The sequence below is a fragment of the Neolamprologus multifasciatus genome, chromosome 5 (genome assembly GCF_963576455.1).
Source record: "Neolamprologus multifasciatus chromosome 5, fNeoMul1.2, whole genome shotgun sequence".
In the NCBI taxonomy this organism is placed as follows: domain Eukaryota; kingdom Metazoa; phylum Chordata; class Actinopteri; order Cichliformes; family Cichlidae; genus Neolamprologus; species Neolamprologus multifasciatus.
Genome location: NC_140443.1, coordinates 17,635,698 through 17,657,493, shown reverse-complemented (window position 1 = coordinate 17,657,493; position 21,796 = coordinate 17,635,698). Strand labels below are relative to the sequence as shown.

General features: G+C 39.3%; 1 protein-coding gene and 1 long non-coding RNA gene across 6 annotated transcripts in view; both read right to left on the bottom strand.

Moving 5' to 3' along the window:
* kcnab2a (potassium voltage-gated channel subfamily A regulatory beta subunit 2a) overlaps positions 1-21,796 on the bottom strand; it is an 87,440-nt gene that overhangs the window by 12,863 nt on the left and 52,781 nt on the right. For all 5 annotated transcript variants that reach the window (XM_085159034.1, XM_085159036.1, XM_085159035.1 and 2 more), the window contains 7 exons: positions 8,762-8,805; positions 8,504-8,541; positions 8,185-8,264; positions 3,710-3,754; positions 3,121-3,165; positions 2,805-2,848; positions 2,460-2,546 (listed from right to left, as the gene is read on the bottom strand). In XM_085159034.1, coding sequence (XP_085015160.1) covers positions 2,460-2,546; positions 2,805-2,848; positions 3,121-3,165; positions 3,710-3,754; positions 8,185-8,264; positions 8,504-8,541; positions 8,762-8,805 — 383 coding nt within the window. The remainder of the gene's footprint in view (positions 1-2,459; positions 2,547-2,804; positions 2,849-3,120; positions 3,166-3,709; positions 3,755-8,184; positions 8,265-8,503; positions 8,542-8,761; positions 8,806-21,796) is intronic.
* Positions 13,330-21,790, bottom strand: LOC146518373 (uncharacterized). The gene is made up of 2 exons (XR_014874015.1): positions 16,637-21,790; positions 13,330-15,709 (listed from the first exon to the last, which is right to left on the bottom strand). It is a non-coding gene; the product is annotated as an uncharacterized LOC146518373 (long non-coding RNA).

Genomic DNA, 21,796 nt, shown 5'->3' with positions numbered 1-21,796 from the left:
ATAAGCTTGCTGTAAGGCTACAGTGCTAACCACTCGACCATCATGGCCATCCATGATAAACAGCCATGAAGGAAGAAATAATGAGTATTTTTTGTGAGCATCAAAGAAGTTGATGAAAAGCCCTTTAACCCTCATTCTAGGCAAAGCTTTAAAGCAGTTTTTGGTTGCTTTTATATAAGCTGTTTTTATGTAACATTAACAAATTTGTTACATTTTATGTAACAAATTAACGATATAGCTCTCTCCTCACCACAGACAGCATAAAAGATGTAGCTTCCAGGTCTAAAAAGCAAAGGTTGATCCTTAAGTAGCCTAAGCCTAAATTCACTCTAATGGGCATCAGGGGGCGAAAGCTGTGGATACTAAAAGACTCTGGGCCCTGTAGAAGTCTATGGTTTCTGTGTTTCAGAAAGGTACATTACCCAGCACATGCTCGAATGCCAATGACTTGTGATTGACAAATCGTTATCCAGTGAGTTGAGTAGTAGGTGAAAGCAGTTATTTTTATGTATTTATTTGATGTTACATAGGTAGGCAAGCACTCTGAGGCCTCTGGATGTCTGGGGCCTGGATCTCCTCCATGCCTGCTTCATGCCCTGGGGGACAGGGCTATGGCTCTCTACATCCTCTTGCAGACCATTACATGGGGAAACCATTTGAATACAAGCGCGCTGATCCACACAGGTGTGCACACGGGTGTTCACTGTTCGTAGACTTAAATCACACCTTTCTTAGCTGCTACTTCAAAGCACATTGTGCGCTGTCTATCCTGCGTGCTGCACAACAACATTCAATATTTAGTATTTACTGCTGTTCACACTTAGCTAGATTAATGCGATGGTGTTGTGTTTAGTATGTTGCTTTGGTTTTTTTTTTGCTTGTTTTCTCTTCTTTTTCTCTCAACAGGTGAACCAGGAGATTTTTTTTTCCCCTTTCTCACTGTCCCCTCTCCCCTTCTGTTTTTCTTTTCCTTCCTCTTTCTTTCTCCCTTTCCCATCCCTCACTCATGTCTGTCCCGTCTGTAACAACTGAAAATAAAATAAATAATAAAAACAAAGGTCGATCAAATGGACCAATACGGCAATGCCATGATGATCCATTTGGCAAAATAAATCCATTGGGTATCCTTGTTGGTCTTCAGACAACAATTCTGACGGCTAAAGAACCAAATGGGACAGGCAAAACCCCCCAAAGCCCCCCCCCCCCCCCCCCCCCCCCCAAAAAAAAAAAAAAAAACATAGGTAGGCGAGTGACAAACTATTATTGCTTTTAAATAGGGCTTTTCAATATAATGATATATATAAGATGACGATATGAAAACGTCTATCGTTTCATATTATGCCATCGTTTGTTTCGTGGTGTTGCAAAATAATTCCTTTTTTTTTTTTTTTTTAAAGGTGGCCTGAATGGGTTGGTCATGTTTCAGTGGCAGTTCTGATGAAAGATGCTTATCCCGAATGGTGTGTGGAGCCAGGTGGCATGAAGATAATCATCTGTAGTGTTTCATGTGCAGTGTGTGTAACACGTGTGAGAAATTAAATCACAGCTCCAACTCAGCCTGTGTGTGTGTGTTCTGTTGAGCAATATCTTGTGTTATCTGACTGTAATTTCCGTCTTTTTATCGATCTAAGTGATAACTTGTTTTGTTCGACTGCAGACCAAATATAAAAAATGTCAGATAGCGATCGAAGCGTCCCAGACAAGAGAAGGAACACGCATATAATAAGACGGGCCCTATCACCCATCAATAATCCATCACGCTGATGCACTGTTTCTCATAAAAGAGTCGAATAGACCAAGCCTCCCATCTTGGGAGTGGGTGCTTGTCTTAAGGGGTTTACTGTGTTTACTCTGACAGAGTAGCTGTTCACTTCCTCTTCACCCTGTTAACCCTTCAGCTACTGCCAGCATAAAATACACCAGATGGCTTTACCACTACAGATTGGAAGACGCATATTCAAAACTGCCCATTTGAACTGTGTGCAATCTCTAAAGGGCAGAGGGGCATAAGAATTGCCTCAACCTTTACATTAAACAACACCAGCTACTTCTGCTCAACAAGATCCTGAAGTATTCTGGAAGAGCCAGCTTGAGCGAAGTAGCAAACTGAAGGCAGAGAGATGGCCCCTGACCGGACTACAACCCGAAGAGGAACTATAACACGGGAGCAGATGGATACTGTGTGACCAGCTGAGCCCCCACACAGTTAGCACTCTGCCATTTAAAGGTCTTCAGCATCCGCATCCATCCTCATTCTGAGTGTGGAGGTGGAAGCACCAGGACAACAGGCAGCATTTAAAAATAGATGTTTCAGTTACAAGAGATTTGTATATCCGAGTCTTCACGTTGCAGTCGTCATAGAGACAGAAAGAATGCCTTTTCTCTAAGCACAGTATGACAACAAGTGATAAAAAGGTGATAAATAGGCAGAAAAAGGGTAGAGACAATAGAATTGCTACCTTCCATTGGTGTATTAGGGTCCGGTCTGTTCGCGAAAACCACATCCACGTAGTCTAACTGCAGTCTTTCTAAAGAGGCTTTTAAACCTGGAAAATAGGAACCACAGTTGAGCAGCAATAGTACTGTGACTGCAAATATCAAAGTGTATAGAAAATTAGTGCAGAGGATTATCAAACTTCATACTTTAAATGGGTTACTGACTGTCGCCAAAACTTTTCCAATAACTCCAGGGGAGGCGTCAGTTTTTAAAATGAAGCTTCGATTCCCTTGACCCAAAGCTATTAATTAATTTTGTTGTTGAAGTGTCAACATTTAATCCAATAATGCGCAGCACTGCTACTTACCTTCTATAATGTGTTTTCGGGATAAACCTCTTTCAGTTTCCGCTCTATATGAAAACAAATACAAAAGAAATGAGAGTGTGTTTGACACCATTATTTAAAATGTGACTGGTAAGGCTCCTGGACGGTAACATATCATTTTATCCTTTATGAAATATGAGCGATGTTTCCAGCTTTATTGAAAGCACCTGACAACAGATCAGTTTGGATGACACATGATCCCATTACCAGGAGCATCAGGATCAAACAAGTCGAGAAAAATTACACGCGAGGGTAGTTTTTCATTTGGGCAAACAGCAACGTTAAGGATGAAACTTACTTTCCACCCCAGAAGATCTTTGTTGTTATCACCAAACTTGAACGTCTGGAGAAAGAAAAAAAAAAAAGTAAGCACACATCTGTTACAACATCTGCTAAGCAAACATGCTGAATTACATCAAAAAAAGCACTGGAGTTGCTTATGCACATGCACAAACTATGATCTTTAGGTCATTCATGCGTTTCTACCTTATTCTATCAGCATCACTCTCGCACACATCCTACAATAACTGTGTCTGTGCCAGAACGCAAACAATGCCAGTGAATGAGTGCTGCGAGCACATAAACCTGATCTGATATAACCTGAGCTATACAAATACCCATACAGGACAGACAAAGTAGAAGACAAGCCACTAGAAGTTCATCCATTATTCATCATCTTTGAGGAGGAGACACTGGAGTGTGAGCATGGCAAGGCTGCCCACATTAATCTTTCATCTCCCCACCTTACTGTTCCGGTTCACAACACACAAGCCTCCCAATATGTGCAGAGGAACGAGATGATACAAGATTAGGCCGGATGGCTGGGAAGGAAATTTAAAAAAAAAAAAAAAATACAAAATGCAATTAAAGTGTGCCTCATATCATACCTCCATCCTTTCTTCTTTATGATGTTTCCGAGCACCACCTCTGCCCTATGAAACAGATGGAAAGAAAGCATGATTTAAAAAACATTAAAAAAATAGATAGTCTTGATATGAGTACTTATATCCGACTGTCTCAAGATTTAATTGTTAATTAAAGAACGCAGTCCAATTCTGCGTATATACACCACAAAAGTAAATTTTTATAATCGGAAGCACCTGTTTAGGACTGGTGGCTGTGAACTAGCTGCTAGGTCAGAGCCCAGTCCCAGCTGTGCTGTCGAGCCACCACCAAGTCACTCATTAGCAGCCACAGGGGTGCTAATGAGTGACATTACGTTCAACACGGGGCTCATTAGGGCTGGGCAGAAACTTGTCAGCAGGATGTCTCTCCAGTTCTCTCTGACAAATAATGAGACACCTCCTTGTGACACAGTTTCACATAAAATCCAACTGGCTGTAGAGGTAGAAATAGTGTCGTGCCAGCTAAGATTTGTTTACGTTTGCCGATGAGTGCAGCTAGCAGCTCTAATTGATGCAGTTTACAAATATTATGGCAAGTATCTAATTTGTGCACAAATTCAAGGACCACAATTTACCCACAGCACAGCACATTACAGCTCCTGTCAGTGTGACAGTCTGCACAGTTTCAGTAATGTGCAAAAGTTTAAGGTATCAGAATACTTTATTAATCCCTGAGGAAACTGTGTGGGTTACAGTTGCTCCAAGACAGTAACAGTAACAGACTAAACTATTTAAGTAGTGCAATATGTTACAGATATTACAAATTTAAGAAATGGAACTAATATCTACAAATAGCTCAATTATAAATATCAAGAATATCAAAAAGTTTAGAAGTTTTAGATTTGCACAGATCACACAGCAGATTGATCATCCACGCATTTTAAATCGCAGTGAGAGTCACAATGGCATTCCCACAAACACCCCCCCCCCCCCCCCCCCCAAAAAAAAAGGACAAGAGGCCACAAATGGTAAATTCTTAACCTAAATATTTTAATACAAGATTACTTGGCAGAAAATAATAAGCTAGCTCTAATTATGTGGAAGTATTAAGGACAGCTGATACCAAGGATAATGGCACAACAATGTTTGTATAAAGCTGAATAATGTGCAAGTTGTTTTTTTTTTTTTAAGAATAATTTTGAAACCTTTTCATGTTTATACATTACTTGAATATCCTGGTATTTCTGTATGAAACATAAATGGGGAAACTACCTATATTTTTGAGTGGAAGAACACTTTTGTAAATCTGGAATTACTTTTAAATTTTTTTGAACTTTCAAGAATAATAGCAACAACAATTAAGTACAAAGTTGGCAGGATCAATTGTCAGGTTAGCCCATTATCCTTAGGCCTCTGAAAAAGGGAAACAATGTATAAAATCATCAGCAATTCCAATTAATGTATAAGTTTTTGTTAAATCTCTTAAATTACAGCTAAAAATCTGCACTTCAGTTACAAATAAATCATTCATATTTATGTATTCTTTAAAATCAGAACTATATTGATACACCAATGATTGATAACCATGGGTTATTATGTATCATAACTCAAAAAATTTTAGATTATAAGCACATAATAAACTTTGTAGTGCTGTACCCTTTTTCACAGCAAACGCGCTCTAGTGTGAACCCTCAAAGCGGTCCGCATGCGCAAAAGATGATGTCACACACAACGCGCTCTGTTTAGACCCAGACCAAACATAAAGACTTTGGATTTGATGTGCTTTCGCCTGCAGTGTGAATGTAGCCTTACTTTAATATTCAGGGGCCATTTGTTTGTTTGCTTCGCTTTTGTCTCCGTTTCAATTGAATATTAAATCCTGCATAACATTTCTGTACCATTTATCACCACCTTTTGTTTGCCATTTATTAAAAGATAAATTAAATTAAATATTCAACCTCCCCACTCGTGTGTTTGTGCCTCTGTACATTCTGCTGATCCAAACAGCAGCTGCCCAAGTACAGTAGACACTGCATTATTACTCCGAGTGATTTCAGCCTCTGCCAGCTGGACTCACATCTTTTTTTTTAAACAACGAGCAATGAACACTCCCCTGAGAGCAAGGATGTGTGTGTGTGTGTTTCTGGCTCTTAGTATTGCCCCATTGAAATGTGAGTAATTTGAGTGACCAAACATAAGGTTCACTGAGCCTCGAGCAGGTTGCCTTTCTTCATCCACCCATTAATTAAAGCTTTGCTTTATTTCAATGCTGAGTTGCTTTCTGACTTAGGGCAGAAGCAATGATGTAATGCGGCACTACTCATGGATTCTTTATATTTTATTACTTTCACATTCTTCAGGGCTTATGCCACCTGTTTTTCACCATGTCACACATTTAGTATTGATCTGAAGCAAAATGCCTCTGAGCCTGAGAGAAAACAAAGACTGAAATTCTGTTCTGCCAATTACTGCCATACTTTGAAAAGCTTTCGTGCCATGTGTGCTTGCTGATAAGAGCAGCTACATGGGTTAAGCACAACACATTTGTTTGTGCAAAGAGACATTTGTTTATATTTCTCAGAAACAGTAGCTCATGTATTCGGATGGATATGCTAATCAAGCATCACAATCAATATTTGAATATTCTTGTGCGTTCAGTGTTTTGTTCTGTGACCAATTTTTTTTTGAGGGCTAAGCTACAACAAACAGCTTACAAATCTCATTTATTTATCTGTCCACGCTCACCACACAGAATCCACATCACAGCAGCTGACTGTGCAGCCACCAACACCACCACTTCACATCCTCCAAGCCCGACTGATAGAAAGAATCCTTAGCCACAACCGAGGACTTCACATGAAAGCTTTTTCCATTATGACGCGCAAACTGTGTGATTTGTTCAACTCCTTCTTGTGTGTTTGTGTGTAATATAAGCTCCTTGGTGCTGCTTTGCAGTGGAAGCTGTCAGGATTAACACCTGTGCAACACATTTCGAGCTGTGTGACGTGCTGTCACAAACACTTGCACGTGCCAGGCTTGTCCTTTCTGTTCAAGTGTGGTTCTGGTTTATGGCAGCACGATGATCAAAGCCAGAGTTGGTTTTGCTTCTGTGTCAAAGATCAACCTCTCTCATGAATAAATCAACAAGACTGCTGAAAACTCCCCAAAACATTAACATCGTGGTGTGATGACGTGCATCAGCTGCTGAGGCATTAGATGTGAAACGAGGACAACCACTGAGACCTACAGCTTGTTTCTCCTCTTTTGTTATCTTTTGATTTCCCTTTCTGAGACACGGGGACTCTGATGCATCTCCCCAAACATAATGGAAAAAATAGAATAATCTCAGGAGGATTTAAACAGGAGACTTGCTCCCGTTAATAAGTGACACTATTTGCAAAGGATAATCCCAGCACCCAGGCTACTACAAAGCCAGACTAATCCATACTGGAATTTAAACATCCACTACATCCAGCAATAAAGCAACATGCTTTCTGAGGTTAAAGTATCATCACTGCCCATCCCCTAAATTTATGCCACGAATACCCGAACCCTGACAAATGGCACTTTTCGTTGTGAAAAACAGGCAGACATTAATTTCTTCTCCTCCTTTAATAATAGCCAAGAAAATGAGTAGATTCATCGAGATAAACATACTGTGGAGCTTACTCAGAGGCTGAATGCCATTAAACTATTGTTTGAGAAGAGGGTCAAATGAGACGACATAATTATTAGCATCAGTTAAACCTCAAACCATGTGAAAAACACGATGGAAATAAAACATTTATGCTTTTCCATCGTCATATATTAATTTGATAAAGGTTAGTTTGTTTAGAATGCACTTTGTCACAAAACAGCTCTAGCATGTCTGCTGTAAAAAACAAAAAACAATTAAGATACACGTGGAAAATATACGTAAAGAGAGATGAATAAGAAAACACTTTTTCCTGTAAAGCCAAAAGAAAATTCATCCACCCTGGGACTGTTGCAGAACGTCTCCAAGCCTCTGCATATGATGTCGATGTTAAATTGTAATGTTGTGATTGTCATGTCTTTTCTGTCTTTTATTTAAATGAACTTATATAAAAAGAAGGTCACCCAGAAAACCCATCCTCAGACGACTGTCCAGATTTTAAGTTTTAAAGATAGTGATTCAGATCCCAACCAAACATTTAAGGCTTCTTTTTTCATCTCTACATCACATTTCACGAAATTCTGCTTTATAGTTTTTATGTATTCTAGGAGACAAACAATTCAGTGCTCTCAGGAAATGTGAGATGGATATTTGGCATATTGGTATGTTACCATAAGTAAAGACAACATGCTGGCACCTTGACTCTGTATTACATCACTTCTAAATGTGGAATATTTGTGCACCACTATAGCTCAAACACCTGACTGGAGTCTGCAAGTACATAACCTCTGCTTGCCTTCATAATCAATCACACATTAGCAGTTTGGTAATGTTTGCTGCTACCACTCACTCCTAAGTGACTCGCCACACAGGATATACTCACTTGCCAGCAGCGTAGACCTCCGCTGTGTCAAACAGATTGATGCCATTTTCATAGGCCAGAGTCATCAGCTGCTCTGCCATCTGTTGAGAGAACAGGGGAGAAGGAACAGAGAGGGGAAATGATGGGGTGAGACCACTGATGTGAGGTGTTAGTAAATTTTAATTATGAAGCTGGCTTCACAGGACTAGAGACTGCTTGTTGACTCTGTCAGAAAAGTAAAAATAGGTTTCTTGAGCAACCTAGGATATCTCCGATCATATGGAGGGTTTCCATTCCAAAGCTTGATGGATAGAAGCTGACAAAACACATCTGCTCTCACCTCATCTGTTATCTGTCCGCCAAACGTCACCCATGTTCCTAAAGGGAATGACAGAGAGGTGGGATCAGAGAATTAGTACACAAACATGCAAGTAGAATAAGAACCTTTTTGTTCTTTCTGACATACTTAAACTCAATTTTTTCCACACTCTGTTTAATAACACTTTCTCTCTGTATAGAGAACAGGTTTTATATTGGCCTCCCCGGTCTGTCAGACCGAGTCTACAGCACGCACAAACAGTTTGTCTCGTGATCTTACCTAATCCAAGGCAGGATACCCGCAAGCCCGACTTCCCGAGGTTTCTGTCAAAACAAAGGAAAATACATTAAAACTAATGCCGCACTGAGGTGGCAGTGATTTATGATCTTTTGTCCTCAGGCGGTGGCTGTGACCAGCACAGCCTTTCAGGAATGACTGTTTGAAAAACAAAATAAACAAAAAACCCTATCGAGCTTCACTAGAGTTCTCTCATCTTTAGGTTGTTGCTGCAGTGGAGTGACAGAAGCTGGAAAGAACAAGACTTTGTAAGGATCTGTAACTAGCCCGAACATAGTGCAGCACTGACACATGTTGAGGGGATGGCAAACGAAGCACATAAACGTATGAGCTGACAATGAGGAGGTGCTTGTGCTCACCAAAATGTCGGGGGGGGGGGGGGGGGGGGGGGGATCAGAGACAGGAAGTGAGTATTAAGCAGTCCCACCATGACATCCACTGAAATTTCTCACAGCACACCAGGATCCCTCAGCCGCCATCTGACTAAAATCCCCTGCAGCAATGCGGAAGCTTGACTACACACAACAACTTGATCCTAAAGCTGGCGTCTCTGAGCCAATCACAGTCCAGACAGACCCCTCTGCTTGACAATCACAGCTTTGGTTAGGTCTTTAGCTTGTGCAAGCTTTTGCTTGTGCAAGCTTTTAAAGTTTTCTAATATGCCTGTGGTTCCTCAGTATCATAACAGATTTGTTATGAGAACTGTTATATAATCATTTCACAAGGAAATCAAACCATCTCTTCCGGTCTGCAAAAACCTGACGACTACAATATTTTATTACTTCAGAGTTTTCTGATCGAAGACATTAAAAATACGAAACCAAACGTGCTGCTTCTGGTCAAACACCTTCACGAGATAATCTGGCAGTGTAAAAAAGATAAAAGAAATGTGGCAGAGATGATGTAACGTGTGCAGGAGTCAACGTGAGTATGTGGGAGGCTATCTAATATATTTTTATAAAGACTGGCTGTATAGAAGAGCTGAAATGAAAAAGGGGTAGAGAGGGAGACAAAGGTGTGCATGTGTGTAGATGTGCGTTTTATATGGCTGCTTGTAACAAGTGGGACTGTGCTTGCATGTGAGTGGGTGTTCTGTGAAGCCCTGATAAAATTGCTGCAGTAACTAACAACACACTTTCTTCAATGTGTTCTTAACACCAAGTTCAGAAACAGAGACTAAAGCTGCTGAAACCTCATTGTTATCGTATATTATCCAAGTCAGTTACTGTACACTTGTTTAGCAAATAAACAAAAACAAAACAATTAAGCTTAAGGATTTACTTTTCATGCTCACTACCATCCAACAATATTGGCTCGACTTCTGGGTCAGTAAACCAACATAGATGCTCATGGAGTCTATTTATTTCTATTCTTTGGTTTTTGAGAAAAGCCCCATTTTCTAAGCCATCAAATGTTTGGGTGAGATCAAACAACACTGACAATTCAGTTTGTGTATTTTGCCGTTTGTGTTCCACTTGTTTCTATGAAGAGCCTCATTAAAATGATCCGTTTGGGTCAGTGAAGTCTGGCAATTGTGTTACACTGTAAATCAGAGAGCAAGATGACATCACATATAGGAGCCTCCTGCTTTATAAACAAACAAAGTTTGTCATGAGGGAGAAGAGAGCGTGATCTAATGAGTCCATGTGTCCTAACGCTGCATCGCAGTACAAGTCTACTGTGGCAAACCACTGGAGCCCATCAACAATTAACTGCCTCTTAATTGCATGAGTAAAACTTCCCCTCGAGACGCTGTTGTGCGGCATCACAGAGATAACCAACACCAAGAGCAGTTTCCTGACTGAAACTGTCAGTGGAGCATGTTTGCTCCAGAGTATTTAATGATTTTAGAGTTCACAACTATATTAAGAAAATGAGATGCAGAGTAAACATTTCCATCAGGTGCATTAAAGCGTATTACAAAGCAAAGTTTTCTGTCTTAACTGTCACATGAGCACGCTAAAACATGAATACTGCACAGTGGATGTGAATGTACAAAAAGAGAGGAGTAAAAGAATAACCGTTCCACCATTGTCATTGTTAGGATGTACCTTTGTCAGCGTTCTCTTCAGTATTTTACTGGAGTGGCCTTGAATACTGCATTGTGCATTTCGGCAACAATCCTCCACCAGGGCCTGCAGGTACGCAGGAGTCAAGTTCCTGCTGAGCCTCAGCATACATGAACCGCAGCAGTGAAGTCATCCATCTCACAGCCTCCTCAATAATGAGGGAGACAGGTACAGTACAGGACAGTAACAATACTGTAGCCACACGGACAGAAAAGGACCCACTGAATGGGACAGATGTGAAGTATGCGCAAAGCCCAACTGGAAAGGGGAAGGTTTTTCACTGTGTCACACTTTGTGTGATTAAACAGGGCCTGGAGTCTGTTTATGGTTTGTTTACACACGTGTTACACAACACTTTAGCGTGATACAAAACCTGGATGAGAATGTTAATCACTGCGGATATTTTTCCTTTCAATTTATAGGTTAATTTTAAGTCGGAGAAATCTCCTGGACCACCGCTGACTCTTTTTGTTGTGTATTAATTATTTATATAGTAATTAGCAGATTACTGACTCACTACGCAGCAACACAACAAAAATATAGCTCAAAAAAACATCTTCAATCACAAAACAAGCAGCAGACACTATGGCTTCCAATAGCACCATCCTATTTTGTGTGTTCATTGCATGAATTAAATAAATAAAAAAATAATTATCTGTCACGTTACTGTAGCTTTGCTTGTCAAAAGGAGTCACACATTTTCTATCTGCCAAGGCTTAAATGGGTAACTTCCCATAAATAACACAGTCCCATCTAATAATCTCCCTGAACACAAGTTTTCTAGAGGTCCCACTGGGGCAATTAATACAATTTTATACATCAATATTATTTAACGTGTTATGCAGTGGCATCTATCAGCTTAAGAATTAAGCTGACACTGCAGACAGAGATGTCCTGCGATACTGAGCAGGGCATGCAACCCTTAGGCCTTTTAAAGTCAGATTTGATAACATCATATCAGCCATATACACTGATGAAACAAAACATTAAGTCCACCCCCTGCCTATTTGTCCTTTGTATGTAGTAAAACATCTCCTAGCTCTGCAGAAGCCTCTAAAGGTGCCCTGTGTTATCTGGCAACCAAGATGCAGATGCCGACCCAAGTCCTGTAAGTTGTGCTTTGTAAATGCCACAGGTTTGATTTGTTCCAGCACATCCTGCAACACTGTGCTGCCAGTTTATGGGTTATCCTGCTCAGACTAAGACTAAGTCCTGTACTGTTTCGCCTTCATGAGATACAGAATATTACAAAACATACTATGAAAACAAGCTGTACTCTTACCCAATGATACATCTGCTCACACTGCTCACCACTGTTATAGCTGATCTAAGGTGGGAAAATTACATAACGAAATCAAAGGGAAAACCTGAGTAAAAAGTAGAGCTGGTGGCATCCAATATCAGAAAGTAATCTCAGCAGAATCTCCAGATTCAACGCACAACGATTTCTCACACAGCTATGATGCTAGCTAGTTTTTTTTCTGCCTTATTAAGAGTCTTTGCAGTATTTTTCTTGTTTACATTGGCTAAACAGCCCCCTACCAACAAGAAAGAAAAAAGCTGTGCTATTTTTGGCCCTCTCCACTGCTCACTGTTTTTATGTGCGTATGTGTATGCATCCCATCTGCCGTCCACAAAGCAGTCAAACTATGTGAAACACTTGATCCCAGATTAGTTCTGCTAAACCCAGTTAGCCAGGAGACCATTTACCAATTAAATCAGCAAGGCAGAGAACTCCACTGCCTTAAAAGAAACTGATCAAAAACACAATTCTCAAGATTTGAGTTGTTAATGAGCTCTACATATTGATGTACTGATATGATAATGTGGTACAACACATACAATTCTTATTTAATGCATGGATCCTACTGTAACTGTGTGCTTTAGATTTACTAGCATATTTGAGAGTCACTGAGAGAGAAAAAATAGATCTTCATCAATTTATTGCGTGATAAAGAGTAAACTGTGTGGAGCTGAGAGCGCTAAAGTCAGTGGACAGGACAGAGTGATGAATGAGGAAACAAGGTCACAGAGCTGCAAAGATGAATGTGTTGAGACCTATGCCAACTGAGCAGAACTATTAATACAACCTCATCTGTGGCTTCAACTTCAAAAGAAAGCACACACTGAATGCCACCAGCTCGCACTGGCTGCAGGTGGTTTTTCTCCTCCATTCAAGTCTACGTGACAATTGGAGGGAGGAAGGGGGGGCCTTAAGGGCACTCATTATGCTCATTTGCAACTGCATATTTTTATTCATGGATCCCACTAGTCTACTAGTGTAAATTTGCATGACTCACACTTGTAACTACGTGTATTCATTAAGGTAGCGTTATCCACCTTCAATAATACGCACTGTCTGGGCCCAACAATTACTGCTACTGCTGAGAGACACAAAATGAACTGTAACAGTAAAAACAACAAATAACAAATGCTTTAATCTACCATGTATGTTGGTCATAAGTGGACCTTTTTAAAAACAAAAAACAAAAAAAAAACTCTTACCGTAACTCATTCATTTCCCTTTCTATACATGTAAAATGGCTCTCCCTCATCTACTTCACCACCAGGTGAGACATGTGGAGATAACCTTGTCATCTGCAAATACAATTGGAGGATGAGGATGGTGCAAGGTAGCCAACCCTTTGTTTGCGTAGCAATTGTGTGCAAGAAACATCTAAGTCAAAACTGTCATATGCAGAGATGCTAACATAGCAAACTATCGCAAACCTGAGCAACCTTATCTAATTCAGGGTTCCTAGATCTCACAGGGTGAGAGTCAGGATAAACCCTGGACGGGTTGCCAGTCTGTTGCAGGCCCAACAGATACAGAGAAGCATTCACCCTCATACATACGGCCAATTTAGAATCATCAGTCAACCCATATCTTTGGAGGAAGCTAGAGTGCCTGGAGAGAACCCATAACCTGTTATGCAGCACTGTTAACCATTGCACCACAGTGGTTTCGCTTGCACGTGCAGGTAATAAACGAAGAGAGGAACAGGATGGAGGACTTTGGTTTGCCAAAAAAATTAACACTACCATTATCTGCTTTGTATGAGCTGAAGCTTAACAAGTACACAGCATGTTAAGCCTAATTATCAAATTACCTCAGGATTTACCTTACTGGTATGAAACATGAAAATGTTCAGCCCTTTGTTGTGCACTTCCTACACCCTGAGGATTTGTTCATTGCTGCTAGCAGGATGACCTTTCTTGGAACAAAACAAAAAAAAAAAAAAACATTGTTTTTTTTTTTTTTGTTCCATCTTTGGCAAAAAAGCCAAAGATGGATTTGTGAGGGAGAGTTTTGACTGCAGGCGAGTGGATTTTTATTTTTTATTCTTTTAAAGGTAATTAACATAAATATTCTGACATTTTCGCCAATATGCTAAATCTATTTTTGATCTAAAAGAAAAATGAGAAAACCAACATCAAACTTCTCATAGGTGTCTCTTATAATGAAGCTAAAAAGCTTAGCACAGCACTCAATTTCCCCACACTTTCTAAAAGCATGCACAAATATAGCCACCATGAAGCAGACAACAGTAGAGATCTACGTTACAAATCTCAATCTTTGACCTAACTCTCTATCACGTAACTTTTTAATAACCACCTTACCGTAAGCATATCCTTCCATCTACATGCAACACACATATACAACAGGTCAGGATAGATGTCCCAGCTAAATATAAATCTAAGTCTTCATACAACAGCACAATGAGTGGTGCAATACTTGAGTATTTACTATCCATGCCTTGTAGCCAAGGCAAAATTAGTGTGTTCTCAAGAAAATAAAAGAAGATTTATGATATTAACTGCAACCAACACAGGGTTTCCTCCAACTGTCAAAAATGCAATTTGTTTTTAGGTTGAAGCTGCAATTTTATTATATTATGCCATTTTTATGGAGTTAACTTTGTTGAATGTATTCTGTTTAACAATGTATTCTGTTTGTTTGTAGTGCCGTGTTTGTCAGCAGCCTGAGAAGACGTCAAATTTGATTTAATATTGTGCATAGAAAACATCTACACACCACAGCCAAAAACACAGAGCCAGTGGCAGTGAAGCACTTTAAGACAGCTGTCAATGGCAGTTTATTTTCTTCTTGGACCTAAACAGATTGTTGGCTCAGAGGGTTTTCCCAAGGCTGAATTTGTTTTCATCCAACTCAGGCATTTTCAGAGGTTCTTGTCTGGGGATAAATCTGCCCGTGCCTACAGGAATGGAAACTCTTCTGATTTGTGCTGGAGAGTAGCAAACGGGCGCTTAGCAGAACCTGCGGGGTATTCCAAGTCCAAGCAATGGTTCATACTGTGTTTTTAATATCATACTAAGCTGTACTCAGAACCAATCTTGGTCTGATACCAGCTGCGATTCTGGGATTAGATATCAGTGAAGAAAAAGCATAATCCAAAACAACCCATTATCCTAAATTACAGCATAGTGTAGAAGAGTAACAAAAGTCTCTTTAATCACAGCTGATCCTTGGAAAAAGTTGCCATGATTGGTTTCTCAGCTGATATGTGAGCTCAGTCATTGACAAATGCATTATTAACAGATTCGTTGTTTAAGAGAGGGGAAACAATGGTATTAGGTATCACCAGATACTCAAGTGTAGCAGTATGGGCCTTTGAGCCATCCCCGAATTTAACATTTTAACATTTGTTAAAAGTAATAACTTCTCAACTTAACATAAGATTAAATCACAAACACACCTACAACAATTATTTGATAAATCGATGATTAAAAGATGTCTCACAGACAATCAGTCCCGTTTTGAGAACTAAAAGCCTAAATTCTGTTGTTGCAGCTACAACACTGTTTCTCGAGGAGTTGAAAAGTGTAAATGCAAATTCAGCTGGCACTGCATTAAAACTGACAATCTGCATTGGAAATCACTACTTTGGCTCAGGAATCACTCTGAAACCCCATTATCTGTGAACAAAGTTTGTCAATGTGTCATCAAATGCAAAACTCAACAGGTGGAAAGCATTTGATCAAAATATTATTAGTATTTTTATTATTATTTATTATTATGTATTCTAACTATAACGCATAGTTCAAAAAACAGCAACCATTAATGAACGGGGGTTCATTAATGCATTTGGCATAGTTAACTTGAACATCTGTGAAGGCACCAACAATGCTGAATGACATACATTTTGGAGCCATAAGTGTTTCAACAACACAACTTGTGGACAAATGAATCTGGGTGCCAAACTGGCCTGTAATAGTAATCTTTTCAAACATTATAACATATGGTGCTTAAATTTATTAGACCACCACCCATTTAACACACAATTAACAGTAATGTAGTGACCAAAACCACTTTTTATTTTTCTGTAATGGTTAATCTACCAGTATGCACAAGGTCTTCAACTTTAAATTACATCTTTAATGCTAAAATATAATTGTTGTTGTTATCCAAGAATTTTCTCATTTACTATTTTCCACAAGAGCAAGAGGGGGGGAAAAAAGGAAAAACAATATTATGTTTTAATTAGGATGCCAAATTGCATTCATTTCCTTGCAGTCCTGAACAGAAACATTCATTTTAGAGGTTGAACATTATGCTTGATTAATTTCTGACTTCTCAGAGAAATCAAACATGAATAAAGTTTGACATTTAATTAATAAATAATTACATAATTTGTAGTTTTAAACAAGTTTTTGAACAGGCAGAATAAACATCTGTATTCCAAAAATTAGCACGCAGTTCTAATCAGTTTCCACACAAGAGGAAGTCAAACTGTGCCACAAATGTTTTTTTTCTGAAGTGTGCCACTGACATCTGACTCAAAGTGAGCATATAAAGATAAATATGATGGTTTTCTTTGGAACAATGGCTCATTTTTAAAATTTCACTTGTATAGCTTAGACGTCTATGACTGTAAACTGAATACGTTTGGGTTTTAAATGTGGAAAACTGACATATTTTTCACAAATTTTACATTTTACAGAAGCAAAAGAGATGAATCATTAATGTAAACAAATGACTGTCAAACTCTAATCAGAGGTTTTAAAAACAGGCTGGTAAAAGATGTTGCTGATAAGAAGGAGATTACACTGGGTGCTGTGTCAATTAGGAGCAAGCACATACCATCTGGCTAATTAAAAAAATGTTGAGGTTAAATATTCATAATACACATGACTAAGCATCATGCTGGGTAAGCTAAAGCTCTAGCCTTGTGCTGTACTGGATCCTCATATTTGAAATACTTTTGTTTGGTTGGTTTTTTTTTTTTTTTTTACATATTACATAAGATGCAGTTCAAATGTTTCTAATCCAGAACACAAGATTAAATGCCGTTTCACTGCCACGGCAAGCCCGTTGATTTTTAATTTGGAAATATAAACCCTCTCCTTACTGTATCCACACTAACAGCCAGCTGTGGAAGCTAATCTATAATCTTAAAAACACTATGTACATACTGAATATAATCACACTTTTTACTAAATCTGTATTATACTATGCCCTACAGTTATGCTTAACCTTTCAGGCTAAAAAAACAAAACAAAACAATGAAAGGAGTTATAAAAATCACTGCAAACATACTTCAGGAAACAGTAGAAGACATCCACACTTTAATGTTAATCTATTCTGTTGCACACTACCTCTTCTTGGCAGTGTACACCAGAATTAATAAATCTAAGCTATTTCTAGTGCATTTATGAAAATAACATGCAGAGAAAAATGAGTGGAGCTAGGACACGCACACAGAGGCTCTAATTAAACTCTATCAGTGAGGCAAATAAAGAGCAGCTGCGTGTTTCTTACATGAAGACACGCTTACAGATACATAGGCTAAATATCTTACAACAAACCCCCCACCGCCCAAGCTTACTCACTCTCCTGTGCACTGATACAGTCAAAACCTTGGTACATACACTGAAATGTGAGAGTACATCAATAAATGAACCATGCCACTCTTTGGCAGTTTCTCCCCACATGCCCAGAGCAAACAGATGGCGAATGTTCTGTACACATTTAAGATGGTACCTAAGTGGCTACTGTGGCCTCAAATCTGTAATGTGGATTATGCTTAGTATTTACTTCAGAGTAGCCAAACTGTACTGCTGCATGTTTGTTCTGTTCAACCACCACGGCTTATTTATGATTCATATTTTAAGGGGGAGTGCAGGCTGTGGAAAGCTGGTTCCCTGATGACGAGAGCCCTCAGAAGGCAGGAAAACGTCCCAGCAGGCTCCCACACTCACGACGCCCCAAATCTCACACCCACAGCTTTTGTCACCCGAGCTGTAGCGATGCATGGTGTGGTATTTGTGTAGTGAAATAGTGGAAAAAAGAAACACTCATACTCATTATTCTTTAAAAAAAAACAAAAAACAAATCCTTACACAGACTAAAATGTTGCCAGAAATGAGCACCGCGGATGCATCTTCAATCTTACAGTCATGGCTAATAACATTAAAGCTGTATGGTGATAATTAGTGTGTAAATGTTTCATTTTCAGAACTCGGAAAATTGACACTCTACTCACATTTCGCTTTTTGTAACATCTCTGCCATCTGCTAAATTAAGTAACTTCAAGGTGCACTAAACAAAGACACCTCCAGGCTTCCAGGCTCCAAGCTTTTTCTTTTTTCCATTATCGATAATGACAATTTCACACAACGCAATTGTGGGATTTAAATGCCATTCGCTTACACAACACTGCCAGTAGCTATTTACTTTGGCTGGGATTCACTGTCAACTTTACAACTAAAAGTGGACCTCCAGACGTGCGAGGAATCCTACTGACAGTTTGGGCTAAGGCGAATTGCTTGTAGATTTACAGCAGGGGAGGAGATGAGTCAGCTCCGATTTACATGGCCTATGCAGTAAACGACACCGAGTGCAACACAGCATAAGTGTTTTGTAGCTGATGCGGACTGTGGCAAAGAACAAAGAGCATGCTTAGAAATATATCTCTCTAGAGCGCAACGGTTTAAGATGAATTCTTACAGTTTGACTGCACAAAGCACAAAAATGGCAGCCCAGCGGAAAAGCGATACGTTCAGAAACCTATTTACCTCAGCATTACTTTGCAGCAGTTTATTTGCAACATAGTGGGATGTAAAACTATCTCTTTTGAAGGCGAGTCAGCCAGGGTTTGGGTGACTGAGTGAGGAGCTGATAGTGGACTGTGAATGGCAGGGATCTTATGGGATTGACTCTCCACCTGCACTGCCTGCCCAGTCTCACAGATATTCTTCCATTCCTCGAGAAGAACTACTTTACATAATCACAAGCCATTTTGTGTGCATCATTAATTCAGTCCTGACTGAAGGCATTTAATCATTCCTTAGAAGAGGTGCAGGCTCTCACAATCCCGCCTGATTATTTTAACCCGACAGACAAAGTGTCTCATTTCAGAACTACAGGCAGCACAATAAAACCGCTGCAATCCCTCCATCCCGGAGGAAGGAGACGTTCACTTTGATGATTTTCTTGGCCTTGTGGGGAGAGGTCACTCCTCAACCTGCATCCCTTCCCACAAACAAATACTGTCTTGGTCCAAAGTTGCCATTCAAGGAAACGAGAGGACAGCATGCAAATGAAGCTAATGTGAATTTCACACTGCTATTCTGCAGTGAGGATACTCGGGGAAGTTTTCTTGGGTGGATAAGGCAGCTTTAACTGTATTCTTTTTGGGCCACAGTTATAAAACCACCAACCTCTTCAACTGTCAAATCGGCATAATGAAAAATTCAATCTTCCTTTAACAGAGAGGAGAAAATGCTTAAGGATAAAAAAGCAAAATGCAAGGCCATGTTAAAGTGCTTGCAAGCTTCACCTCCAAGAGGCATGTTTCAAAGTGACATGAGCACAGATCACTCTAGCCAACTCTACTTCCTCGTGGGCAAAGGGCCTACACCAGCATTAACCTTAGCAATCTCCCTTTCTTGCTTCCACTCTCCTCCTTCCTTCCCTTTCAGTCGCATCTCTTCAAAACAAAACCACAAACACTATGCCGTAGCCTCAGTCCATGATTCTTTGAGCCTCATGCTACATTTAGACCTGCATTACCTTCAGTTTACATCAGATATGGGTCTGGTTCACAAACACCGAGCCTGTTATGTAGTTTGGACTACAACGAGGAAGAGAAGAACACAAACAGCCACTGGCCCCCTGAGCTGAAAATGATTTTTGTCTCATTCACTGTCATTAGCCTCAATAATGATAGTGCGCCAAGACGACGAGGCTGCCGCTAGCAAATTAGATGCAAAGGATTGTGATGTGGCTTCTGAAAACAGTACTGAGGATAGATGTGTTGCCTCCAAACAGCTCTCCATGTTGTCAGTCAACAATCACACTTCACATTTCTTAATGAAAATGTAAACTGACTGACACGACATTACCTTCAGTTTTTCTTGCCTTTAGATTTGAGCTTCAAGATGTTATTATACTAATAAAATGATCAAAATTGAAAATTATGTTCTTGATTGGGTATTGTTTACTTCCCTATATTGTCCTGCAAAAATCAAACATCCATGTATCGTATCAAACGTGGCTTGAGTCAAAAAAAAGTAGTGGACTAAATTTTTAATCACTGTACCTAAAAAACATTTAAAAAGAGAAAGTATACCTTTGCAACACAAGGCTACAAACATGAAGAAAGTACATTAGTCGGTGCTTATATATAGCAGACAACAGCAACTTGCTATTTAAAATGGATAAAATGTTCCTTTAAATATTCATCTGGCTCTTAAATTTTCTTGCTTTTTCTTGCAGGCCTTTTAAATAAGCTTATCGACCTTTGATCATCTTTGAGTCACGTGTGGGAAAATATACAGAGAGAGTCATTACTGAAAAATAAGACTGAATCAACTCTCCTATGCAAAGTGGATCCACTGCATTAATGACCAGATTGCTGCAGTACATGATGCGCTGCACCTCACGGTGCTGAAAAGAAAGGTGAACTGCTTTTTCTCACTGATGCATGCAGAATTCTTTGTTCTGTACTACGGTTCAATTTGCCATTCACTCTTTTACCCTCAGTGCTTCAATATGCATTTAAAGCAATTCCACATTTACTATTATTCTGCTGCTTTTTCAGCCCTTTTGTCAAAGCTGGACTAATCTGAACGTTTCACTGCACATGTAGTACACATTTGCATTTTAATTTAAAGGCATTTCCGAAGGAAAACCTTTGCTTAAATGGTAAGTATGTCCTGTGTTAGATAACAAACAGTCATCAGTCTTCATGTCCACAACGCGGGTTAAATAATTTGCCTTAAGTGATAGAGGAAGCTATTTTACCAGGACATAATCAGTAATCAGCTGTCTGGGGAGGTGGAATAAAATTCAATGCAGTATTTTATTAACATTTATAATGTTGCAGGCAGAACCCAAAGTGCAACCTGTTAATATTTTTCAATGATTTCAATGGCAATTTCTATTAGCATGCTCTTTCCATAACGATTGACAAATGGCATCAGTTTATTTAGTTTGGGAATTGAAATACAATCAACCTAGTTACACCAAGTTAAAAGCAATCTGCAGTGATACTTATGGAACTACCATATTATTGTTTTAAGTAGTTTTAAGTATTAAGTAGTGCACTAGAGATAATACTAGAAAGTACTAGTAACTAACAACAGAGGAAGTATTCCAGTATATCTTAAATAGAAATAAAATCAGTTAAAATTACAATCTTTCTTCATTGCTCAATAGTTAAAGTTTTGGATAAATTTAAATAACTGATTTTGATAACTTACTCATGGCAGGTGTCATCAATCGGAAAGGAATAACAAAATCAAATTAGCACATCAAAGGGGAAAACAATACATCCATTTTTGGTGAAGTAGTCTTGGTGGAGTCACAGAATTTGACAGCCACCATCATTCAAAATCTGCTTTGATTGGATGTGGCAATTTAAATACTGAATGTCTTGAAGTTTTGGTATTTAGCCAGATGCAAATCTGTTAAGACATGCCCTAC